Source organism: Ctenocephalides felis, unplaced genomic scaffold (assembly GCF_003426905.1).
Source record: "Ctenocephalides felis isolate EL2017-DRISC unplaced genomic scaffold, ASM342690v1 CF-g0.4_SCAFFOLD_01170, whole genome shotgun sequence".
Lineage (NCBI taxonomy): Eukaryota > Metazoa > Arthropoda > Insecta > Siphonaptera > Pulicidae > Ctenocephalides > Ctenocephalides felis.
Genome location: NW_020537324.1, coordinates 66,531,776 through 66,559,535, shown reverse-complemented (window position 1 = coordinate 66,559,535; position 27,760 = coordinate 66,531,776). Strand labels below are relative to the sequence as shown.

General features: G+C 28.2%; 1 protein-coding gene across 1 annotated transcript in view; it reads right to left on the bottom strand.

The window, feature by feature from the left end:
* LOC113367554 (alanine--glyoxylate aminotransferase 2, mitochondrial-like) overlaps positions 1-27,583 on the bottom strand; it is a 38,565-nt gene extending 10,982 nt beyond the window's left edge. Inside the window, exon 1 of the mRNA XM_026609153.1 lies at positions 27,514-27,583. Coding sequence (XP_026464938.1) covers positions 27,514-27,583 — 70 coding nt within the window. The remainder of the gene's footprint in view (positions 1-27,513) is intronic.
* Positions 27,584-27,760: the final 177 nt, after the last annotated feature.

The window sequence follows — 27,760 nt, the reverse complement described above, 5'->3', positions numbered from 1 at the left end:
TTCAAAATGATTGGTTATTCATACAATTTCTGAGCTTGCAAATCCCCACTCATCCCTCGAAACAAATTGACAAAACGACAGAAATTGAGTCGAGAAATCGAAGCACTGAATCGTGGATCTATATACTTCTTATTTTGTATATTTTCGGAAATCAAATAGAAATAAAATAACAATAGATATGGGATATTCTAGAATGAATTTGCGTATTACTATGTAAGAATACATATTAGGCGATAATAACTCAAGATAAAACTGCGAGAGTGTTTGTGACTAAATCATTCAAATTTTCACTTATATTCTTAGTTAAATTTATTACTATATAGAGTGGGACTTGAAAGACAGTGAATAAAAAGGTCCACCTCCGATATCACAAGAAGAAGTTGAGAACTTTTTAACTTCCCTTGTAAGTCATAGTAATCGCTAAAAATCGAAAATGAAAATTTTTATATATCTTAACGTTTCAAAGGTTTCTGAACATTTTGGCATACCTAAGAAAAAATTCATGCATGTGTATATGTATATATGTGTGTATGTTTTTGTTGTATATCAAAGGAAATGTCTTTTGTCTGGGTATGTCTTTTTTTTAAAAAAAGTCAATTTCTTTCAAAAATTTTAAATTTCTCAAAAATCTATTTTTTTTTCAAAGTTTAAAAAAAATATATTTTTTTTTTTAAAAATTAATTTTTGGTACGGAAAGTTCCAGCAATTTGCCTTAAGGCACGATGCCATACACCACTAGTTAACAATATTATTTGAAAGTAGAGGGAATAAGATGCATAATCAATGATTTGATTTTTAAGACGTTGCTTTCAGGAGATAAACGGCAATGTTTGAAAAACCATAACAAAAGTATTTTCTTTCGCTCTTAGATTTTTTGGTTATGAGCACTGTTGTTTAGTTTACGAGCCCTTAATATAATTTTTAAGTCTACGATATTTAATCGTTTGAAAAAAATGTAAGATTCAACAGTTTTTTTTAAAATAACGTTTATAAAAGCTTACGGATGGTAAAAAGAAACTTTGAAAGAAGCTTGTAAAACTTTTTAAAAGCTTACGTAGGGTAAAAAGGAACAACATTACTCTGACAAAAATATAAACCATAAACAATAGTAAATGAAGAGTAAAAATATTTAAAAAATCACTTTTACAAGAGACAATAGATAATACAATAAATATAGATAATACAATAAATAAATAAATAGTCCAATTCTGCTGTTATATATAATATATATGTTAAATATTTCTTTCGAAATTCCAAATCAAGGTTATATACAATGCAATCTTTGAAAAAAATGTTTCCATAAAATTTGTGTTTCAAATTTCAAATTCTCTTTAAAATTAAAAAAAAGTTTGATCTGTTTGCACCATGGCTGTAGAAAAATAATAAAAAATATATTTCTATAATTAGGAGTGGGAACTGAACATAGTTCGATAGTTGTTTGATTAATGGTATGTGTTATCATGTAGTTTATTTAATAGACAGTATAATTAGTGAAAGTCTTTTTCGACCACTGGACCTAGTCTATTGTTAAAATAACAAAAAAAAAATCTACATCAACTTTTACTATCATAAATCTTGAAATCTCGTTATCATACTGTTTGATACCGAGCTGACCAAGATTCAATAATAAATACACAAAAATGATTTTTCTTCAATTATTACTGCTAAATAGACTGGATGTGTGTATTATCCGGGTTCAATGTTCTGCGTTACGCAATTTAGAAAGCAATCCAGTTGACGGAGGTGACTTTAGCATTCCATACGCGGGCCAGGTAATATTTTATGGTCCGGATATATTTATGTTCGTTTTACAACGCACCCTAAGCAGCCTAAAGTCCCAGAAAACACACCAACCGCACGGCTTGTTCTGATTTCTGCCTTCGATAACACTACACGTGATTCGTATTCAAATGTGATACATTGTTCGGAAAGTTACTTTCCCTGTACGAGTTCAATTTTTGTTGTTATATTTTTTTTATCTTGTGTTAATATATAATTAATTTATTCACGATATTTTTATGTCGGTTCGTTGTTTTATGTAGTTATCTATAAGTACAGAAAAATCTATTGAATTCAACTATGTACGGTTAGTTGTTTTGCTGAAAGCTTTAGGCTTCATTCGCCTTCGTACTGGAAATGTGTAAATTAAAAAAGCTGAACGCAAGAACAACTTAGCTTAGCATGCTGTGATCATTGACTTTTTTTCGTGATTTTGTTTTTCGACTATACATAAAACAACGTAAAAAACATATTGAGGAGCTGTTTACCTGGGAGTCTGACCCTACTATATTTTGTAAATGAAACTTTGATCTGTAAATGTGGATAAAATAGTTCAAACGCTCAAAATATAACATGATTGAAATCTACGGTTAATAAATTTGATATCAAATCAATTAACAGTTTTATCAAAATAGTACTATTTTAAATGATGCTATACTAAAAGCAAAAATTCAATAATTGGACAGCACTGTGAAAATCCCTCAGGTTTTTCAGGTTTTTATTTTTTATTCGATTTTTTTGTAAAACTTTTGATGAAACCTGTTAACAGATTTCAGTACATTTATTTGAAGAAGGGACTTTCAATTTAATAACAAATGGAGGACAAATAATATAATAAATATTTGATATAACTAATCAGTAGACATCACAAACGATTGATATTGCACGATCTTAATTTTTAGCAGATCTTTAAATTATAGAGTACATTGCACATGTAAATTATTATATCAATTTAAAGTTCGTCTTATAGAAAGTTTCCTTAATTGCTTCTAGCTAAATTAGGAAACCTAGAAAGTGTTTTATTTAATTCGTATATTGTTGTTCGGTCTTTCTGCAATTACCACGTCTTTTATAGTTGCGTCACGTTTCTAGCTACTGCTAAAGAATAGTACTGGAGAAGTACTTTAATTTAAGAATAGCAATAGAGAACTACTTTTAATTTCAATTAAATATTTGTTTCGCTAATTTAATGCACGTGGTATAATTATCGTTCTTCTTTAAAAAATTAGAAGAAAAAAGTTTCAATGTAGCTTGAAAATAATGAGCTTTTAAGAGCAACTTGAAGCTTCGGTGAAACTGTGACCATTTTTTGGTTAGTGTGGTTAAGTTTTAATAGTTTTGTTCATTTAAATATTATATGTATAAAAATAAACAATATTTTTATTACCACAGTCAAAGCGTTTCAAGTTGAGCAATCTTTAGTAATGTGTAACAATTTTCATTAACTTCCCGAAGGAAAAGTTTTATTTTCGTCAAAAAATTCGATTCGCTAATTTTTTTAAATTAAATTAAATTTTTAGAATTAAGAAAAAGTATTATGTGTGTGTGTATGTGAACAGGTTTTTTGCGTAAACCGATGTTTTCTCTAAAACGGCTTGACCGTTTTTAAAATTTCGATGTATCTCGATGAGGACTAGCGATTCTCGGTTTTGTGCGACGATCGGTCAAAAATTTTCGTCCACGTTTTAGCCCACAATTCTAAATCGATTTTGAAAATTCAAAAACCATTCGAAAGATATTGGTTAAGAATCAACCTGATTAGTTTTTGGTAAAGATCGGCCGGGCCGTTTTCTTGTAATAAATTGTTTAAAAAAAATTTTTCGACGACTTTTATGATTTTCTATAGTAAATACTGTAGTCTTATAGATCATACTAAAATATTACGGCCCTACGGCATGTCGTTTAATTTTAAAAATTCGTCAAAGTTTGCAAAAATTGGTATCGTTTTTTGGCTCTTTGGTGTTTGTCAAAATTAGAACTTTCATCGAAGTTTGCTCAAAAAGGCCAATTTCAAAATTTTAAAAGCCAATCTATGTATTTCGATGTGGATTACTTTTCTCAATTTTGTGTAGCGATCGGCTAAGCCGTTTCTTTGTAATTTGGAAAAAAGTGTTAAACCTTTCGTCCACATTTAAGCTCATGCTACCGAATCGATTTTAAAAAATCAAAAACTGTTCGAAAGATAATAGTAGGGAATGATATTGATTAGTTTTAGGTAAAAATCCACCGAGCCGTTTTCTTGTAATTAACTGTTGAAAAAAAAATTTAAGCCGATTTTTATGGAACTTTTTTGGCGAAATATATCATGGTCTTATAGAACTTACTGAAATATTACGGTCTTATCACAAGTAGTTTAATTTTTAAAATTCATCAAAATTAGAGAAAATTAGTAGTTTTTTTGATGTTTGTTAAAATTCACTTAAAGGTCTTAACTCTTAAAGATACGAAACATAACCTTGGGGCTAGTTGAAATATGCAAAAATCATATACAATAATTCATTGTCAATAAAACAAATAATTAATTGTGAAATAGTAAACAATAGTTTGCCTTATAATAATCTCAAGATATATTAATAAAAAAATCTAATTTCCCCACCTTTTACCAATTTGGTCTCATTAGATTCAATTACTAGAAATATTGAGCAAACAAAAAATTAGCAAATCTTCTCCTTCAGGAAGTTAGTAAACTCATACATGCATAACATTTTAGTAACTCTTATAATTCTATAACACATCGTCAACTACAACATATGCTCAAAACCACATTATTAAAGCATTAATATCATTCTGTTTAAGTAAACCGAATGCGATACAAAACAAATATTAACTCAAAGCATTTACTTACTCTGTTCATTCCATTTCCCATGTCGGTAGTGCGAAGGCGACGTTTTCTTGTAAGTCGCGTTCATACACCGAGCGCCCCCCACAAGGCCCGAGATAATAGTTTGAGGCGCCCCGAATTATGGGGGGCTACATTGCGGCTCCTTAGTGAATCGTTGTCAGGCCGATGTCGTATAAAATTATGGTATATTGTCGAAATGTCAGTCAAAGATTCTACGGATCGACGGAGTAAATATGTCAGTTTTATGGGAGACACATATTGGTGATAAATACTTAAAATTGACACGGAGATATTAGGGGAAATCACTTAGGAGACAATTTTTTCAGTTATTGACAAAAGTGGATTAGATAGTAAATGAAGTCAGATTTTGAAAATTGCAAGCCAAGCAATAAGTTTGGTAATTGAGCTTTTCACTATTTTAAAATGTAATAATTGATTGATTGATGTAATAATTGATAATTGTAATGATTGATTGATTATTGACATTTTTATATGCAATCTACCAGAAATTTATATTTTATTTTGGTACATGACGTTGATATTTAATAAGATAATTATAATGATTATTAAAATTTTCTTAATAGACGTAGTAGTTAGTAGTGATGTTTTTGATGCATTCAATATATTTTTGTAATTAATATTTATTCATTTTTGTTATAACCTGAACATTAATTCTGCATATATTCTAAAAGAGGCTCTTCGGTGAGTTATTTGATAATTGCTATTGTTATAGTCGCTTCAACAAATGAATAAAAATAATCTATATTTAATATTGGTATTTTAACTATTTAATATCTACTACTTGCAATCAATTTTAATTTGATTACGATTGACTCCGTTTACTTAATTTTTACCATCTCATTTTCACTCGCTGACAAAATGCTGCCTACGCAAGTTTCATCAGAATTTGAATTTCAAATAAGGAAACCGTATTTTTTGTTGCTAGGAGGTGATAATGGTACATCGAGAGTTAATATTGTCTGTCACAGTCGCATTCGATTTTCGTCTCAAGTCAAAGAGTATTAGAAGTCGGTTCAATCAAGAAAGTTTCACCAAAAGCTCCTCGGCTCGTTTTAACTTCATTGTATTTTCTGAGCACTAGTTTCCAATTCTGGGATTCGGATTCGGCTGAAACAAACAAAGACCGTAATAATTAGTTATAATACACTTCTTGAATATTAATTTTATTTAAATCTGTTTCTCAGTGAGATCTGTTACAATGATTGTCATCAAAGTTGTTCATACTTCGGAAAAGTTAATTTACCAGTTAACTGTGGCGCTCAAATCGACGCACAGTTTTTCGTCGAGCTCATGACGAATATATTCGTCAATCACAGCGTAAGCTGCGATGGTAATCTGAGCTTATTTTACAAAATTGAAAAATGTTTGTACTACATATTACTTCTTTGTTAACATAAGCAAACATTACATACATATAGATTAAACAATGATTAAATTTAATGAGGTATTATACATAAGAATGTAAGAAAATAAGAATAGTAGTTCATGAAAAGCTAAAACGATTTTCAGAATAAATAGTAGAAAATGTATATTTATTATATTTTTTATTCATTTCAAGAATTCCAATTCAAATAGAAAATGTTCACAGTTTTCTATGCATGACAAATATAATCAAATTCATGACAAAATTTTGCCACTTTTCTATATTTCTTATTGGTATCACAAAAATTATAGAAGTTAAGAATTCTTTAACAACAATATTTGAAAGTAGAGGGAAAAAGATGGATAACACGCCATTATCTTGATTCTTACAATGTCGCTATCAGAGAAAAAACGGCAATGTTTGAAAATCCATAACGAAATTCGTTATTTTTTTTTGTTGTGCACTGTTGTTTAGTTTACAAGACTTTTATATAATTTTTAAATATACGTAATTTAATTGTTTTATAAAATTGAAAATTTCAAGTTATACTCAACAGTTTTTTATATAACCTCTGGGTGAAATAAAAAAGATCAACTGAAACATTACCCTTACAAAAAGGTGTAAAAAATGAAAAATCGCAAATAAAAATGTAAATTTAGGTAAAAATTGCTATTTTATATAAAATAAATTAAATAAATAGGTAGTCCAACTCTGCAAATAAACATTTCTGACAAAATACCAAATCAAAGTTATTTAGAGTTTTATCCCTGTAGATAATGTACCCATAAAATTTATATTTTGCTTTGAATGAATCGGTTGAATAATTCAAATATTATTTTAAAAATTGGACCTGTTTGCCCCTTGGCCGTCCCTAATTACCCCGTCTATGAAGTAAAAAGAACCCGGTTACAGATTTTTGAACAACTGCAAAATAACACATTCCTACAATGGTGTATTAGCTGAGAGTTGTACTGAACATAGTCAGATTGTTGTTAGTTTGATATGATTTATTTGTTGTTATATAATTGGTTTGGTTCTCACAAAATAATTTCTCAAAATCAAATTGGACTTTCGCGTCTCGCCCAACCCTATATAATTATTTATCAATATATCTTATACAAGTTATTTGTATGTCGTTATAACAATTTATTTCTGCATTTTAAGCCAAGAATAGTAAAATTAATTTTTTCATAATAAAACTAAACAATTTTTAGTATTTATTTTTTCATTTCTCTAATCTTCACCTAATTTAATTACTCAGAAAATTCTAATCTATCTCGATGCATTAATATTGTATAAGCAAACACCTTGCGTAACCTAATACTTTTAAATCACCAGAAATGGTTTCACATTCCGGCTATAAGAAAATAATTATGAAATATGATACTGTTTTGTTTACAAAACAATGAGCTATTAGAGGTAATGAGATTATTAAACAATTTTGTCGACCTCGCGCTTTGCGGAGATGGAATCAAATCAATTCTGAAAAATTGAAATTGAAGAAAAATGATGTATATGTATTGTATATTTTGTAGGAAATTATTATAACATTAATGAAAAATATAATGTAAGTTACAGTAATCGCAAAAAATCGAAAATGAATATTTTTGCATACCTTTGCGTACGTGTGTGTATGTGTAAGCGTGCGTGTGTATATGCGGATACAATTTTGCGACAATTTCGAGAGGACAAATCAACCGAATTGAATGATAAAGTAGCCTATTAACGTATTAAGAATTCAAAATGAAAATGATAGACCAATTATTTGTGATAATAATAAAAGTTTACAAAGAAAAATTTTCATCGATTAGATTTGCAAGTGAATCACATTTTATATCCGGCACGAAATGCTGAAGGAATATTAATGCCATTTTCTGCATACTGAATTGAATAGAAAAAGTGAAAAATCTAACGGAAAAATAATTTTACTGAATGATGGTAAATGGCGAGTTTCAATTGATATGTTAATGGGTTTGCACGGAAAATAGCAAATCGATGAATTAAGTACTCACATGCATATATATATATATATATATATACACATCTGCAAAATATATTACATAAAAAATAAAAAAATATTTTATATTTTTTAATTTTTTAACTAAAAGGTAAGTAACAACATTTTTGTATATATTTGCTGCAATGAATAAAATATTTTTTATATTATGTAATATATCAATGATTTAATAATTCGTTTAATTATAAGACCATAAAACATTACCAAAATTTAAAGCTGTTTAAAGTAGCACTTAAGGCTTAAGGTTTAAAAAATTTCATTGTCGCGATCGGATATGTAAACCCTAATCCAGTAAACAGAAGTGAGCAGATAAGTCATTTTTGCTTTAATCTTTCGATTATTATCGACTAATTTTAAATTTTATATATCTTATTTCAATAAAATTTATCATTCTTTGAGAATTTGTGGCATTTTTGTGATTGCTAAATTGTTTAAATATTTATCGGGATTAACGTAAAAAATTAAACCTGGAATTAGGAAAAACAAAACCTTAGGGATAGTTGTAACAAACAACAAAAATATACAGATTTGTTATGAAAATTGGAAGGAATAAATAGCTTATAAGATGTGAGCACATGTGAATTGTGCTATATGAAACACTGAATCTTTCATTTATATTATGATAATAAATGAAGTTTAAGTTGATTTATGATAAAAAATTGTATTACAGGAGACATTATATGTTTCATTTGTATTAATTATAGTTTGAGACTTTGCGTTAGTTTATAAAGAGAATTACTTAGAAACAAGTCAATTTAAAATTAAATTAAAAATTAATAAATAATGAATCATCGGAGGTATTATTTCGTCGGCTGTAACATTGCCCTTTTTCTAGAAAATGATTAGTACTGAAATAATGAACTAGTTGTAGAATTATTTTTACTTGATTTGGTAGAGAAATAGTTTTAATAAGATATATTAATTTAAATGAGAAAACAACAAGCCCCTAGCACCCCTAATATTGAAAATAATTAAGATATATTCAATTTAATTTAATAGTTAAAGCTTTATTTTGTAGAAATATAATCAGTGGATCTTAAGATATATTAATTGAAAAAAAACACAAGCCTCTAGCACCCCTCATATTGAAAATGATTAAAATACATTTATTTAAATAGCAAGGATAGAATGATATATCTGTATGATTTATTGTAAGCAAAATTAAAAATACTAAATATTATTACCAAGTTAATTAACTTCTTCCACTGCCAAATTCTTAAAACAATGTATTCACTTAATATCGTTATACCAATTTGAAAATTTGCCAACAACTTGAATAACAACTTGTAAACATCAACTTTATATATGTCACTTTTAACAAATATCGATATTTATATTTAACAAACAACAGTCAATAGAACAGGACAACCAGTTACTACCGGCATATGTAACAATTCACTTTTTTGTGCAAAATTATTGATAAAAGTGCTAAGAAAATGATGTTTGGTGTTAAAATTTTCCCCATCGGGAAAATAGAGCGAACCCGTGCGTGAGCTTCGGCGACGACCGGCGGACTGAACCGAGCCGAACGTGGTGCCGCGGCGGGTACTACGGCATCATGTGGCGGCGGAATAGAGGCATGGAGGGAATAGAAAGGCAGTACGGCAGAACGGATCGAAGACATCAGCGTATTCGGTATTAAAAGGCACTGATACGGGGGTAACATTTTATTTTATTGTTTTTAAATTGTGGGAGGAATTAGTAGTGTTTGGCATCGTGCCTTAAAGCAAATTGCTGGTACTTTCCGTACCAGAACTAAATATTCGAAATAACTAGTGGGGTGCATAGCATCGTGCCTTAAGGCAAATTGCTCGAACTTCCCGCACCAAAAATTATTATTTTTTTAAAAACAATTAATATTTTTGAAAAAAATTTACTTCGAAATAATTAGATTTTTGAGAAACTATAAATTTGACAAAAAGTACTTTTTTTTGAAAAAAAAATGTTTTTTTTATTTTGATATATTTTGGAACTTCTGAACTTTTTATCAAAGCAATCGTACTGCTTTAACTGCATAGAGACGAAATGTCAAAGCACGTAAGCGCCGCGTCGCCGTCTAACGGATAAACATTTGTACGGAACCCATAGGAATGTAAACAAAATTTATACTTATTGTTAAAATCTCTATAAAATATCTGGTAATTTGATGTGCATATGTCTAATGATCATTTTTGACCGCCAAATGGCATTTTTTTTTACTTTTTTCATTAGATCTCCGAAACCGCTAGACCTGCCTTCATGAAAATTTGATCAATTCTTCACCTTGTCAATACAAGTAAAATGTTTTTTGAATTATTAAAATCGGACGCTCCATTCTCTTAAAAACTTAGTTACCGTTTTTTGGCACTTTTTGCCCCGTATCTATGAAACGGCTAGACCTGCCATTGCCAAAAACTAATCAGAACGTCTCTTTATCAATACGAATCGAAAGTTTTTTGAATTATTCAAATCGGTTGATCGGTGTTCCCGAAATTGTCGACGAAAATTTGTATCCGTACACACACACACACATACACACATACCCACACATACACGCATACATAATTTTTTTAAGGTATGCCAGAATATTCAAAGACCTTTGAAACGTAAAGATATATAAAAAATTTTATTTTTGTTTTTTTTGCGATTACTATAACTTACCCTACGGGAATAGGGTAAGCTATAGTGAGCCCTTATAGTGAGAAGTTCAAGTTTCGATTTTTTTACAAATATAGGGACTTAAAGGTCCGCGGAAGAAAAAGTCGAACACCGATATCTCAAAAACAAGTAAAGTTCAGATATTTTGAACAGCAAACTAACCATCATTTTATTTCCTACGATGTCGCTATCGGTAGATACAAGGCAATATTTGAAAACCCATAGTCAAAGTATTTTCTTTCGTAGTTAGTTTTTTTGGTTGTAAGCACCGTTGTTTAATTTACTAGATCTTAGTATAAATTACAAACGTACGTTATTTATAAGATGTATTGTTAATTTCAGGTCAGATTAAACAGATTTTTATATAACCACTTTAAAAGCTTACGCGTAGTCGGATTAAAAAAAACCAACTAAACGTTTATTCAGGCAAAAATGTAAACAATAAAAAATATAGATTAAAACAGTTAATTAAGTTAGAAAAATAATTTCAAACAAGATAAATGAAATAAAAAGTTTTTCCAAAAATCATGAATATACAAAATGCCAGATCAAGGTTATATACAGTGTTATCTCAGTAAAAATGTGAAATTTATAAAAATATAAAATTTTGAGACAAATTCTCGAAAAACTAAACATTTTAACAATGATAAATTAGCAGGTAGTTTTACTGAGCATAGTCAGATATTTGTTTGCGTAATATATGTTATTAGTTGTGATACAATCGGTTTGGTTTTCGCAATAAAATTGCTCAAAGTCAAATTGGACTTTTGTTCCATGTCCTACTCTATTTCTTTTTATTATCCAAGAGTATTTTTAGATGAATAATATAATAAAATTAATATATGAATAAAATGTTAAAAATTACTATTAATTAACTAATTAATATTATTAATTAGCTAATGCTTATTAACATTTCGTAGGGTAAGTTTGGCATACCTTATTATTCGAAATTCATTCAAGAAACATACGATTCGCATTGACAGTGAGACGTGCTGATTAATTTTTAAAAAGACAAGTCCATTATTTTTAATCTTTGAATGTTTAATTGCGGTACGGAAAGTTTCAGCAATTTGCCTTCAGAGACAATGTCCTACAAACTATAATATTAAGTTTTAAAAATACATATGTATTTATATTATTATCTTTAGTTCTATTGCTCAATCTAATAATTAAACTGCATCGTATTTATTAAAAAGTATAGCTTATGATTACGCAAAACTTATTTAAAATTAAAAATTAAATGATAAAAATTTTTGCCTCCTGACTGTAAGATAAATTTTCTGAGTTTTAGGTCAAATAATCATTTTTATATAAGACTGATATTGTTTGTTCAGAGAAAGATTAAAGAAAATAAAATTTTTTGATCAATTAAATTAAATTGAAAAAAAAAGTTTTAATACTAACGATAAGAAAATAAATCACAGAAGAATGACATGAAGAATACTACGAAAAGTACAACATATCTATATTTTATAACTCTAAAATAATTTTAAATCATTTCTGAGCTAGTCAAAGCTATTTATCAATGTAATCACTTATAAAAAGTCTATGATCTATTTGCATTAATAATAGCTTGCAAATTTCTTAATTAGGTATACTTATTATATCCAAAAATAAATATTGATCAATCTATGATTTTCCTTAAACATTAATACGATAAAGTAATTATCAAATCAACAAAGTGCCATAAATTATGTGCTAAATAAATTATTAGTATATGCTTTTAGTAATGAAGCAGTTATATTAAATATTCAAATCAAGTAAGTATATTAAATATAGCTTTTTCATTATACAATTAAAATAATTTCAACAAACGTATTAATGAAACACATCAATTTCCTTGGAGTTGCCGTTAATTAATATCATGTGTGCGTTTTGTATTACTATCACCAAAATACGAGTATATAAGCCCAGACCACGTGCTAAATAAAAGCTTTTGTTGTGGAATTAATGCCGTTAATTCAATAAGACCAGATGCCGAACATTTAGCTCTTTATTATGCTGCTAAAATATTTAATCGGAAGAAGCAGGAAAGATTGTACCTTCGAAAGCTTCGAACTGAAAGAGACGAAACCAGTACAGAGCTTCCATAACCTAGGCTAAGGTGAATTTTGTAAAAGAGGCTATTAGAAAAACCCATTCGGGAAGAATAGAAATATCAAAGGTGTGGGAGATAGTTTGATTATATAAACTTTGAATAAAATCTTAGTTTAACACGTTAACCGCCACAATAATAGAAAAACCTTCACATGGGCCAAGGTGACTGACTTTGTAAGACCATTTAGTTAAAAATGTGTCAAGAAAACTTTACGTGTGAAAAAAAATTTGTTTTGCAAAAATTCCTGGATAAACACTATTTTTAATGTCACACATATATGACTAACCTGGTCCGTTAATCAGCAATCAACGTGTTAAATAAAAATTTCAAAGACTGATGGCGATTATGAAGTTTCAAAATCAATTGGCAATTACTTGAGTTTTTTTAAACAGTTTAATAAAAAAATACTTTATATCTTAAATATATAATAATTAATTGTAGCAATCATATTTTAGAGTTCTCATACTCATAACTCATGATCTGACAATTCTAAACTAATTGGCATTTAATATGGTCCCTTTATTTGAAATATCAAAACTAGTGCGGTGCATGGCATCGTGCCTCAAGGCAAATTGCTGGGACTTCCCATAATTAAGAATATTGGTACGGAAGCCAAAAAAATTACACAAAATGTGTACACATTAATAAAATATCTGATAATTTGATGTACATATGTCCAATACGCATTTTTGACCGCAAAATGTCATTTTTTAACTTATTTTTATTGAGAGTCCATAACCGCTGGACCTGCCTCCCAAAAAATTTAATCAGTTCTTCATCTTGTCAATACAAGTAAAATCTTCTTTGAATTATTAAAATCGGATGCTTCGTTCTCTTAAAAACTGAGTTACTGTTTTTGGCATTTTTTGCCCCGAATCTCCGGAACGGCTAGACCTGCCTTCGCCAAAAACTATTCGGCACGTCTCCTTATCAATTTGGATTGAATGCTTTTTGAATTATTCAAATCGATTGATCGGTTTTCCCGAAATCGTCGACGAAAAATTGTATCCGCACACACACAGACACACACACATACACACAGACATAAAGTATTTATTCTAAGGTATGCCAAAATGTTCAAAAACCGTTGAAACGTAAAGATATATAAAAATTTTCATTTTCGATTTTTTGCGACTACTATAACTTGCCCTAAGAAAAGTTAATAATAAATTTTTTCTTCATATTTTGAACATAAAATTAATTGTAGCAATTATATTATATAAGTAATTAAATTATACAAAAACTGACAAATTATAAAACCGGTTTTCGAATGGCATTTTTCCAGAAAATCGATTTTATTCGGTTCGGGTTCTTATTAAAAAAAACTATTTGCTCAAATAATTCCAATAAAAAATCTAACTGAAATTTTCGAGTGATTAAAAGTAGTTTTTAATTGAAATCATTCACAGTTCAATTTTATTGATGACTTTTTTATGCAATTTTATAGAACAAAAAATAATAATTGATCAAGATTAAATTATTTAAAAACTAATATTTTTTAAATAGAGAGCTATCTCTCTTGACTACATATGTCATTTTCAATTTTTTAAACTGTTATTCATATATTGGAAACAGTAACATCTTCTGCTAAAAAACAATTTCGAATTTAATAATATATACTCCTAAAGACCAGGTTATTAACCCGGTTTAATTAGGAATATCTTACCAAAAAGTAGAGAAATTGTTTAAATTATTAAAATAATAATTAAGCTAATAATATTAAAATATTAATTAAGTTTTGAGATTTAGTTAAATAAATTTAATAAAACAATAAATATTATTAGACTAATTTCAGCTCTGGCAGAAGCTCTACTTCAAATATCTATGTTTTTTATGTAAATTAAATTTAGAATCAATCTGGTATTTATACACAATATAATATAATTACATGGTACAAGCTTCAAGTACATCTAACGTGCTGCATTAGATATATATTTTTATGATAAAAAAATGATAAAAGATCAATCCATATTTCTTTAAAAAAGATTGCTTCCAATTTACAACCATCTCCTTGAAAGCCTTCTCATGTCAAAACCGCAAATAAAATCATATACTTTGCATAATGCAAATAATTTCTAACTTTGCCTCAAAACTATGTCAAAACTTATAAGCTCACTACGCCGAAGTTCGGCTTCTGTAAAGATGCTGAAGCTTTGAACTTGCACGAAAGCTCCACGCGCATGACCTACATCTGAAGGGAACGAGACAAAGTTGCAATCCTTCCAGTCAGAAAGGGACGTGTAACGAATATCACAAAACTATAATAGAATGCGGAAGGTATATGCCGCTACGAGCTTTTCCGAGCTTTTTATTTGAAAGCGCGTTTTTAGGGCGCCTCGCTCCGCAATTGTGCATTATCGCGCGTATGTTTATTTTATGCGTCTTATTATGAACTGGATTAATATTATATGTAGGGATAAAACGAGATTTATAGGCCCTTTTGCATTTTAAGACACATTTTGAGACGTACGCGTACCTTTTGCTTTTTGTATATGAGAAACATCTATAAAAGATTAAAAATTATTAACAATTGTTGCATGTTATTTAGATGACTATATTTTTAACTTCCCTTAGAGTAACTTATAGTAATGCGCCAAAAATAAAAAATAAAAATGTTGGCATATTTACGCGTTTCAAAGATTTCTGAACATTTTGACATACCTCAGAAAAAGTGGATGCGTGTGCGTGTATGTGTTTTGTATGTCCGCATTTTTTCTTCCACCATTCGGATGGTTCAAAAAACATTCGATTCTCATTGATAGGGAGATGTGCTGATCAGTTTTTGGCAAAGGCAGGTCAAGCCGTTACGGAGGTACGGAGAAAAGAGTGCTGAAAATAGAAATCGAGTTTTTGAGAGAACGAGGTATCCGATTTCAATGATCCAAAAAACATTCAATTTGTAATGATTAGAGAAAATGGCGATTAGTTTTTGGCAAAAGCAGGTCCAGCCATTTCAAAGAAACAGAGCTAAATGTACAAAAAATGGCAATTGAGAGAAATAAGCATCCGAGTTGAATGGTTCAATTAAACTTTCTGTTTGTGTTGACAAAACAATTGCGTTTGGAGAAAAAAAAATTAAAATTATTTTTAAGTATCGAAAATAAATCGAAGTTTAATGTTTTTCTAGCTAAAATTCTAAAACTCACTAATATACTTCAAAATAAATAATTTCAGTTTACATAATTCTTACAAATATTATACAATGTCTTTCATTTTAAAATCGATTGATTAAGTTTTGTTTATATAGTTTTCTGTACACATTTATATAAGTATTTATAAAAATCTATTGAAAATATTTAATATTCCTCGAACATTTCGTTACAGTACGGGAAGTTCCAGCAATTTACCTTAAGGTACGATGCCATACACCACTACTTTATTTTAAAACCGGGACGGTATCTTGCAGATATGATAATCCTCGAAGGGCTTCTTTATGCTAAATGTTGACTTTTCGAAAGTCATAGTTGATGTTTTCGCTAAAAAATCCGATTTTCTAAGTTCATGTTCAATCGAACATTTCAAGATATCCTAAATCGATTAAGACCAAATTTAAAACAAGTATATGTGTGTGTATGTTAGTCGATTTTTGACCTTACATAAAATATTTTTCATCAAATACAATTTGTTATGTTTTTAGCACTTAGAAAACAAATTAACAAAAATTTCATACAATATATCAAACCTGTCACAACCAAAGGCTAAATCAAAGCATCATACATTGGAAAAAAACTTCGATTGATTATATGCATGCGACTCCTATTTAATAAAGTTTCTATTAATAATATAAGTTTATTTGCCATCGGAAACCGTACCGTGACGTTTCTGACAAATTATTGCGCCAAAGTTCTGATATAGCATAGGTTCAATATTAGAATAATTTGCTATTAATCAATCAGTTGATACCGATACTATAAGGCAGCATTTTATCAATAGAATTAGAAATAATAATTATTTTCAATAATTCTTTAAAAAATTGGCAGACCAAGTATTAATCATCAAACTTTGGAAGTAGAATGTGAATTAAATATTACATGTTTAAGATTTCTATAATATAATAATATATAAACATAACCTATCATTTTTCATAAGCTTTTCAAAATTGTGATGAGATATTTTTAATAGTCAAGCAAAGCTTCATAGACTGAAATGATTTTTGTTAAATAGATTACAAATCAAATAAACATTTTTTTTAATTACGATATAATTAAATTTTTAAATATCAGCATCCAAGTTGGATTTAAATAATCAAAAATAATACAATTAAAAATAATTACTTTAAAATATTAAATTGGCTTAACAGTAAACCATAAAAGACTATGTTTTGTTATATTAAGTTAGGGGAATTTTTCTATTTTTATTAAAGAGAACTAGAATAAACGTTGTACGATACATTTGTTTTATCAGTACTGTATATATACATTTTGCTCTTAATTAAGTACTTGAATGAAAAAGATGGATATAAGTCGTTAAAAATTACATCAGTAACAAATTGCATCTACTTTGAACTCTATTACAGAAATCCCTAAGGAAAAACTCATCATTTTCACTTGCCTGGGCAGGGATATATATATAGAATCTATATATAGATCTATATTATAGATCATCAATTCTAATTATTTGAATAAATTTATTACATTGGTGAACTGTTGATGACAAATTAAATTCAAATAAAAAACCTTATATTTCATGATTTGTAAACAAACACTTTAACATAAATAAATGATCTACCAATTTTATGAAAATTAGCTAAGCTATTACAAACGATTGATAAAATTTAAATATTTATTTAAAAATATTTAAAATAATACAACAAATATAAATTCTAAAATTATCGTCTTGAATTTTCTTAGTTTATTATATGCTTTATAACATTGATCTAATTTATCGCGTAAATTCAATTGACACAAACTTCAATACCATAAATACATAAAAAGTGGTGCAAATCGAACTTGCACATGATACCCATAAATAACCATCGTACTACAGTTCTATTTTAGTCGATGTATAATCACGTAATCGGTAAAGTTTAATAATAAAACAGTCGAATTTGTAGCATTAAATTACAAAACTTGAAAATCCAGGATATTACAGAACTTTACTACTACGCATTAGATATAAAGAAGAAAAGAAGTAATAAAATACTTTTTTTTAAAAGAAACTATCAATAAAAGTTTCTGTTTTATTTCTGACTATTTTCAATCTTAGATGTTATGCAATTCATGAGCAAAATATCTTTCTGGGCTAGAAATTTCAAAAAATCGATTTTGTGCTTTTTACTTCAGTTTTTTTTGTTATTTTTACCTCAGTTTTTTCTCTGTTTTCTTCTCCTACGGACATTTTGCTCGAAACTGAATATTTCGATACGACACTTACGATTTTTTAACTTCTATTGAACCGATTTACTTAAAATATTCACGTATTGCGTATAAATTATATTTAGATGGTTTTTAAAAGACTCTCCTTCAGTATGATCTCCAATTCTCTAATTCCGAATTCAACTATTTGAAAAAAAACGAAAAACGCATAAAATTCATCCCTTTGAGCCAGAATGCTCTCTTAAGTATGAATACGAATTGGATTTTCACGTAAGACTTATTCAAAAATTGTTTATATTATATATTGCTTTGCAGTATATTTTGAATCATATTAGAAATCATATTATAATTTTTTTTTCGAAATCATTTATAATTCGTTTTTGCAAAATCGTAATCTTTCTCATCATAATTTGATATACGACGGTATTTTGAATATCAAGTATATCTTATGTATGTATGGAAAGTTAATTTTGATGAAAATGTTGCTTTTACGAAAAGTACAAAGCCTCTAACCTATAATCCCCTAGGAAAGAACCTACCACAAATTGTTCTTGCACTACTTCCTATGAATAGATTTTCGCGTTGTACTCGTGGTTTATTTTTATTTTTTCTACTACGAGCACGAGTATGAACGCAGTCAATAGGGCACCCATCAATACGTATGTAAAGGAATATGCATCGTCAACATTTTTTTTAATTGAACTTGATGAAATAATCTAATAATGAAAAATTAATCTAGTTGTAAGTAGCATTGCGCTTGAAAGGAAGTTGCATGAATTTTTCGATACGTATCCTTTATTAACTTAATCAATACAAATTGAGATTAAATGTAAAAAGGGTAAAGTGTTCTACTATTTAGTTCGAAAATACAATATTCGCTTTTAATAAAAAATAATCGTTATGATCTCCAATTGATGCATGTTTATAATAATATATGTAATTCTATAAATCAAATTAACTTGTGTTCATCCATTTCAGATGGTAACAATGTATGTTATTCAAGTTTTAGCAACTGTAATCAGTAGCGACATATGAAACACGGAACGCACATAAGCTTCGGCACAGATTCTGATTAGGCATATTTTGATGAAACTTTACAATTCAACCACTAATCGAGCCAGAATAGAATAGTTTTATATATGCATAGAAGTTTACATTTCTTGTAAAGATAAATATAAATTGTTTGTAGAATACGTTCGTTGTTTAATTTGATAATATAAGCATTTATAAATTACTAAACAATTATTATAATCATTGATCAATTTTTCTTGATTACTTATTATTGTTATTGCATGAATGTTTATTTACGATACGGGATGTTCCAGCAATTTACCTTAAGACACCATGCCACGGACCACTTTAAATTCGGGATGCAAGAAGTTAATAATGAGCGGGCATCCATTGATCACGTGATGGTTTTTTTTTAAATTTTGGCCCTCCCTCTCCTTTGGTGATACGTGGTGATATTCAAAATCACCTCCTCGCCACCAAACATCACGTGTCCTTTTAGTTACAAGAAAAATTGTAAAATTTTTGATTTTTTAAAAAAATGTTTGGATTTTTTTTAAATTCAGTTAAAAAATAAATACACGTGATATCTTACTATACCTTACGTGATATTTTGTGATTTTTTTCAAACCTCGCAAGATTAAAGGAGGCCCCTTAAGTGGCAATGTGCTCAAAAATCACACTGTAATAAAAACTTTTTTTCGTAAATTGTTGATTTCCTCTGATTTTGCCTTTTTGCCCGCATGTTATTGTCTGTAGTGTAGTAGGTCTGATACTATGATACCTACCTAGACAGTCGGCGGTCGGTGGTCGGTGGTCGGATCGATTCCACGGTAGTGACGGTGTCTCGCGCAATGAGTGCGCTACCACAGATAAAACAATGCTATGCGGCACTATTCGAGGGTTTTGTTCTGTTTTGTTATTAGAGCTATATCTATTTAATCTATTCTAATATACACAAAACAATACGATATAAACGCTTATTTAGTTAGACTAAATATCTACAATACAATACAACATAATCAATATAATTAGCATGGAAAAACTTACAGGCGCGGTTAGTGGAATATAACTCCACAAATTTTGATTGACACGTGGGGCAAATCGTGTGATGACAAAATAAAACGATGTGTTCTGATTACAACCAATTTAAACTAGTGGTGCATGGCATCGTGCCTTAAGAAAAAATTGCTGGAACTTCCCGTACCATTTTTTTTTTTAAAGCATTAATTTTTTTTTATATTTTGAAACATTTTGAAAATGTTGAATTTTCTGAAGTAATTGTGCAGCGTGGCTGTGTTATAGAATAAATATCAAAGTCGCATTCGCAGCCTAACGGATAAACATTGGTACGAAACCCACATAAATGTAAACAAAATTTGTGCTCATTATTAAAATCTTTATAAAACATCTGATAATTTGATGTACATATGTCCAATGATCGTTTTTGACCGCCAATTGACATATTTGTTTACTCTTTTCAATGAATGTCCGAAAGCGCTAGACCTGCTTACCCAGAGATTTAATCAGTTGTTCATTTTGTCAATACAAGTAAAACGCTTTTTAAATTATTCAAATTGGACGCTCCTTTCTCTCAAGGACTGAATTACCATTTTTGGCACTTTTTGCCCTGTCACTTTTTGCCATCTCCGGAACGGCTGGATCTGTCAACGCCAAAACCTAATCAGCACGTCTCCTTATCAATAGGAATCGAATGTTTTTTGAATCATTTAAATCGATTGAACCGTATGCTCAAAATCGTCGACGAACATTTGTATCCAAACACACACACATACATACATTTTTTCTAAGGTATGCCAAAATGTTCAGAAACCTTTGAAACGTAAAAATATATACAAATCTCCATTTTCAATTTTTTGCGATTACTATAACTTACCCTAGGAGAAGTTAATAAGTAATTTCAAAAAATATCAATTTTTATTATTTTAAACATAACACTATTATAATTTGCAAAAAAGTTGCAAGTTTACTGCATTGTTGCACCTGCCTTAATAATCATATATCCGATTTTAAATTTTCCTTCATTTTTCACAAAAAAAGTTAAATGTAGTTACTCTTTAAAACTTGTACAACCCTGTTAAATAAGCTTTTACTCATACTACAGAAACCGCGTAAGAACAGAGAAAATCGTAATAGCCAGCGATTTCATAACCCTCATACTCTGCACAATTTCGGAAATAATCAGTCAAGCTCAAACAGATCAAACGAGCTATTTGGAAATGCCCACCGTTTTAACCCATAGAATAGAAACATTTTGTCCCTCACACTCAAATATTGAAAGCTCTACAGTGTGAAAATACGTTAAACCCTTTGTTCCTAAATCCTAAAATTTAAAGTTAGGTTTTCAATTTATCTACTATCAAATTATACTCTACAAAAAGACAAGTAATTTTTATTAATTAAGACTGAAATTCATAATCTAATAACAAGGAGTTCATAATCCCAATAAATGCATAATCTAATAAACAACAAGGAGTTCATAATCTTAATAAATGCAAAATTTAACGGCATTCATTAATATTGGACGTATATTGAAAGTGGAAGGATAATGTATAGATGGTAATTTTGCTTGACATGGGCTAATGCAAAGGGATATTGCAAACATTGACCCTACAAGTAATCCTATAATCTTCTCATTCTAGTCAATAAAGGTTAATCGTATTTACATAGAGAATTATCTTTGCTATAATATATTTATCAAATGTGGATTAGATCAAGTGCCATATTTATCGTGAAATAATAACTGACTGTTTTATAGTATTATCAATGATTTTATAAAATAAAATTAATATCAGTAATAATAAAATTTATGAAAATTAAAGTCTAATAACTGCGCATAACATTAATAAAAAAAACATGAATGTCTTTAAAAATATATTTGAAAATCTATACGTTTCGGCTATAGACCTAGATTTCATTCAGTGGAAACTAAAAATTAAATTTAAAATCTAAAACAATTGAGCTTGAAAAAATATAAAAAGTACTACAATTTGCTAATCTTAGTGGTAAGCACAAAAAACAAATAATCTATCGTATGAGGATATGGTAATGCAATATAGTATATTGCATATAGTATATGGAATATTTAAGTTAGAATATATAATTATACTAACACTAACATAAAATTATCACAAAGTGTGAAAAATATGTGTTATTTGTAAATGAAGAGAGTATTAAAAAAAATATTTTTACCAAAATTCTAACATGTGTGAAACTAATTGTAAATTTTTTGCAACCTTTCTCATTGTATTGTAACCAATTTGAAAATACTATGTAGATAAAGAATATCTGTCTTGAGTTCATTGCGTTTATACATCGACCTATTGTTAAAATTAGCCAAAAAAGACCCCTCACAATTGCGTCTTTTATATAATTTTATCTCAAAACGTACTATAGTCGGGTTAAAAAAATTTATAGTATGTTCTCAAATCCTAATGTATTCTATAAGCATAGTTTTAAATTGTTTGGATTTTTTTTAATTGTCTGTAGTCAATAATATTGTAGTCTTTACATTAAATTATGGCTTGTTTTCCCAATATAAATTGAATTGCAATTTAGGCAATTAGTTTCATAGACCAGATATAGATAAACAACTAGTGTCAGTAGTACATTATTATATAAAAAGATCAATCACAATTGTGTCTTTTATAAATATTTTCCTCAAAACGTACTACAGTTGGGTAAAAAAATGTATAGTATGTTCTCAAATCCTAATGTATTCTATAAGCATAGTTTTAAATTGTTTGGAATTTTTGTATAGTCAATATTGTTGTGGTCATAAAATTCTGGCTTGTTTCCCCAATATAAATTCAATTGCAATTTAGACAATTAATTTCATAGACCAGATATAGATAGAAACTAGTGTCAGTAGTTGTGCTAAAATTATTGACTAGTCGGATATGAAATATAAAACGAGTGTTTTATAAAATAGTTTTTTCTAAGTTTTAATTTATGGTAGACATATGACACTAGGGACTGTCTCTAAGTTAGTTAAATTATTATTAAGTTAGTTTATCTGAAATTAGTAAAAAAATTAATAAAAGGGGTAAAAGTTATTGGTTTAAATTTTTGAAATTAAGGGACCGATTCTGGGGTAAAAATAGACCAATGTTATGGTAAGACTATGTTACGTAGTGTTTTGCATATAAGATTAAATTTGTACTAAAACTGTAACTTCACTCGTAATGTTATTATGCCACATCACAAAGATACTTTTTTGACGTTTGTGCTTGATCTAGCTTAGGTTTTTTATCTAAAACTCCTGCCTGCACATCAATCACATAGCATCTTGACAGTTTTTAGTACCACTTTATATTAAAATGCTACGTAGCATAGCCTTGTGATAAAATTGGCCTATTTTACTGCAGATTCGGCTCATAACTTAATATTGCTGTTTTAGAGATTAATACTTTTATAAAATGTGGCCCTACTATCAATTAACCCGTTCTCCAATGAACCAGGGTGATCATTAATAAAGTGACCAAGTGCATTTAAATCATATCACGACCGAAGCTCGTGGTATATTTTATTTTTCAACACAACTCTACATATCGGATGTATATGTATGTGCGTCTTGTTGAATTTTAGAACATCACATATACGCGTTGCTTTACCAGAGTAAACAACGAGTGTTCGAAAGACCAAATGTGCTATCATTCTCATTTTATATGTGTACAAGTGCGATCGCATTGTAAACAAACTAATTGTAAGAGAAGTTATTGTATTTGTAAACATTGGTATAAACAACAATAGATTGAACTTTGCACAAAAATCAGATTCGATTTATTAGTTCTTTAAAATTAGTGCATGTGATCAGATGTAATAATCATGTCGAGGAAAACTATATTAGGTAAGAGGAAAAGCACAACTTTATAGAGACAATAAAATATATAAAGTGCGATTAATATAATATCTATTTAATTTAAATATTAAAATACATCGATTGTGAGTTTATGAGTAATGGGTAAATGAGTGGATAAAAGTGATTAATTTAAATTTAATAGCGGAAAACGGTATTTTGTAAAAAAAAAAACTAATTCCACGTCAATAAGGAAGTGAAATCAAAATATTAATATACTAAATGTAATGTGTATCTACGACTTACTCTAGAAATATTTTCATGAAATGTGTATTAAATAATTAACCGTTTATTATGTACGTTTCGACTGTATGTGTGTCATCATTCAGCACGTTGAACAAATTCAAACCAGGAAGAAACACAACACACAATTTAAAGACATTGTTTAAAGAAGAAAACAAATCAATAAAATGAAATAATGAACCAAGAGTTAAATAATAAAATTAAGTAGCCAGTCACGTGGTTAACAAATTGTAAAACAAAACTTATATTTCATTTACAATTTGTCATGTGAAATAAATTTATTATTTAATTTTTAGTTCACTTATTTATTATTTAGTTTATTATTTTATTTTAATTGTTTGTTTTTCATAAAACAGAATCTCTAAAAAAATGTGTGTTTCGTTAACAACTTCTTGATAATATAAGAAGTAATTAATTTTTTGTCATCTTATTCAAAACGTTCAGAACTTATTTTTATGGAGTAGTCGCAAAATAAATATCGTAAAAATAAATTCGTTAACAAAAATGATTATTTACATTATGATTGATTGAATTATAAACACCATATGATAAAACACGTGCGCAATTTATGTAAGCCACAAACGATATCAATTTGGACTTAAATGTATATTTAATAATATTATCTGAAAATAAATATAATTTTAATGATACCCTTCAAAACTTTTTATACCATTATTTTATTGGAAATTTCCTATTTTACTCGGAAAAAGAATGAATTTTCAAAGCAAAATGACGGTTGGCGGAATAATATAAACTATAAAAACAAAGTAATTTTTTGAAAATATAACTTAGAAAATTCTTAAGTATTGGTTAAGGCTAAGGTTATTTCATATTTTACTCGGAAGAAAGTTCTTTTTTTCAAAGCAAAATGACGGTTGGCGAGATAATATTCACTATGAAAAAAAGCAATTTCTTGAAAATACAACTTCGAAAATTCTAAGATTAAAGTTAAGGTTATCAAAGTTCTGGACAATTTTGTTGAAATTAGCTGTTTTTTTTTCTAATTTCTTTCTAAATTATTTTTTCACTGTAATCCAATGATCCGAACATTCCATTAACCTGAAACCCTCTAGTTTTTAATAGTGTCGGATGATCGAGATTCCTCAGAAATTTAGCAAGGAGTACGTCAAGAATTATAATAAATTTATCTAACTAAAAAGTTTACCATATTACATGAGTAGGTACATCGCCATTTTAATGATTAAATTTGCTAAAATACCTAAATATTTATAAAATGGAAATTATTAACACTATTATATGGAATATATTTTTCAAACTTTTAATAAAAAAAATGTTAAATTGTTTACAGTTACATTTGATTCTCCCTTAATATTTTTGATTGTAATAGTCTTGAATAGCTATGAAAACTTAAACTCCTAACTATGTTGCTTTTCTATGGCTTTTTCAAATCCAATCCAATATACTTAGCTTATCTCTATTTGTTATATTTTATTATTACAATTTCTCTAATACTGATAATTTGTAATATACAAAAGTTTAAAACAGACAATCCTAACTATTATGTTATCGAACATATGGTGAACCCTTAACTACCACAAAGGCCAAATGCATCTTATCACCAAACTGATAAGAGAAAGTGAATGAACTTCTCTTGTCCTTACATAATATTAAAAATGTTGGCGCAGGAAATTATATAATTATAAAATATAACAAATGACGCTATAAAAAATTTAGCTTCTGAATATATTTTTTATAATAGCAATCAAGATACAAAGTATCGTATAATATTGTTTTAATGAAAAAAGTATGTTAGAATAGATTTTACTTTATAAATATGTTTATTAAGCAAAACACTTCGAAACAAGCATCCATCCAGTTAATAAAATCAGAAAAACTAAAATTTGTTTCTTAAAATAATTTTAATAGATCTATACGTTCGAGACCCAATTTGACTTGAAGGTTGTTGTGAAGTTATGTTTCCATCGATCATGTTTTTATTTGTGTTTGTACCATAATAACTTGTGTGCTTTGTTCCACTGAGGAAGAGTCAAATTGGGACTCGAAACGTATGGATTTAATAAAATTATTTCTAGAAATATATTTTAGTTTAGTTTCTATTTTATTATCTGGATGGATGGCTATTAAGAAGTATTTTGTTAATCAACATATCATCTAAAAAATATTACATATATATATATATACATATATATATATATAAATTTTGTTTTTATATGACGTAATAAATATGATAGTGAAAGGTATCAAAGTTCAGTAAACAAATCATTATAAAATACGTCAACGCTAATGATACGATTTTTGCTCCAGTTTCGAATCGGATATTCCGGAGTCACGCAGTTTATCAAATTAGTACATTTAAAAAATTGCAAATTCATTCACAAGATCGTAATTACATAATTCTTATAAAATTAAAAAGAAAAATAAATTTCAAAAATGTTATGTATCAAAGCTAGCTGAATTTCAAACGGACGGTCATTTATTTTAAAATATTTGCGAACAATGGTGTTTACGTAGAACTGTTTATGTAAGGAAATAGTAATATTCATTAGTAGTTCATTGACACTTATGCAAAATTGTTTTGCACAAGATATTTTCTCGATAGAAATAATTATTAGGCGCCATGTGCAAAAATTAATTTAAAAAAAGTCCTAATATACAAATATTAATTTTTAGAAATAAAGTTAAAATACAGTTTTAAAATCTATTTTTGGCACAGTTTTACTTATTGACCATTTCAAGGTAGGCGTAAAAATTCAATATAATAAAAAGAACATGTTAAACATTTAATCCGTATCACCTTTAGAGATAAACTGAAGAAGTAAAATTGCTATGTATGTCATTATATCAATGAATTGTTAATTGAAAGCTTCCTTGAACTTCAGGCGCAATAGATGAATTATCATCATCATATAACTATATGATGATCTAATTCATAGACTCATAAAGTCTCAAAAAAGTTCATATTTTTAGTAGAAGTTTGTAATCTATTACTTATTATCTTCTATTTCACAAAAAATGAATACTATCTTTAAAAATGGGAAAAGTCAATCGTTGTTAAAAAATCTGAAATTGTACTTTTTGAAAACCACGCCCGTTATTATAAAATCTTATATAGTATAATAAGCAAATGAATTGATTTTTAAAAAAATATATTTAAATGCCTATGAAGACGACTATGAGAATAATTATATTTATTAACTACATTCAGTTTATATAGAAAAAATAAGCAGTCCTGCATAAAGAAATTAATATTGATTAGAAATTGTAGATACATCCAACAACGTATCTACTAGAAAAATACTATTTAAAAGCATAAAATTCTTAATTTTTACAATTTCCTGTAAATTTAACTCCACAAACATTATATTTCCTCATATCCAAACGCTTCTTTCCGATCGCCATCGTCAGGCCATTTAACCAGTTTTATTTAAATTGCAAATATCTGAAACGACATACAAGCTGCATACATAAATCAAAGTCCGTGCCCTTGTCTCCATAAATAATTCCACAATATGGGTTTCTTCGTGCAAAATAGTTTGTTTGTTGTATTCATTTTATTTTTTATTTGTATTCATTTTA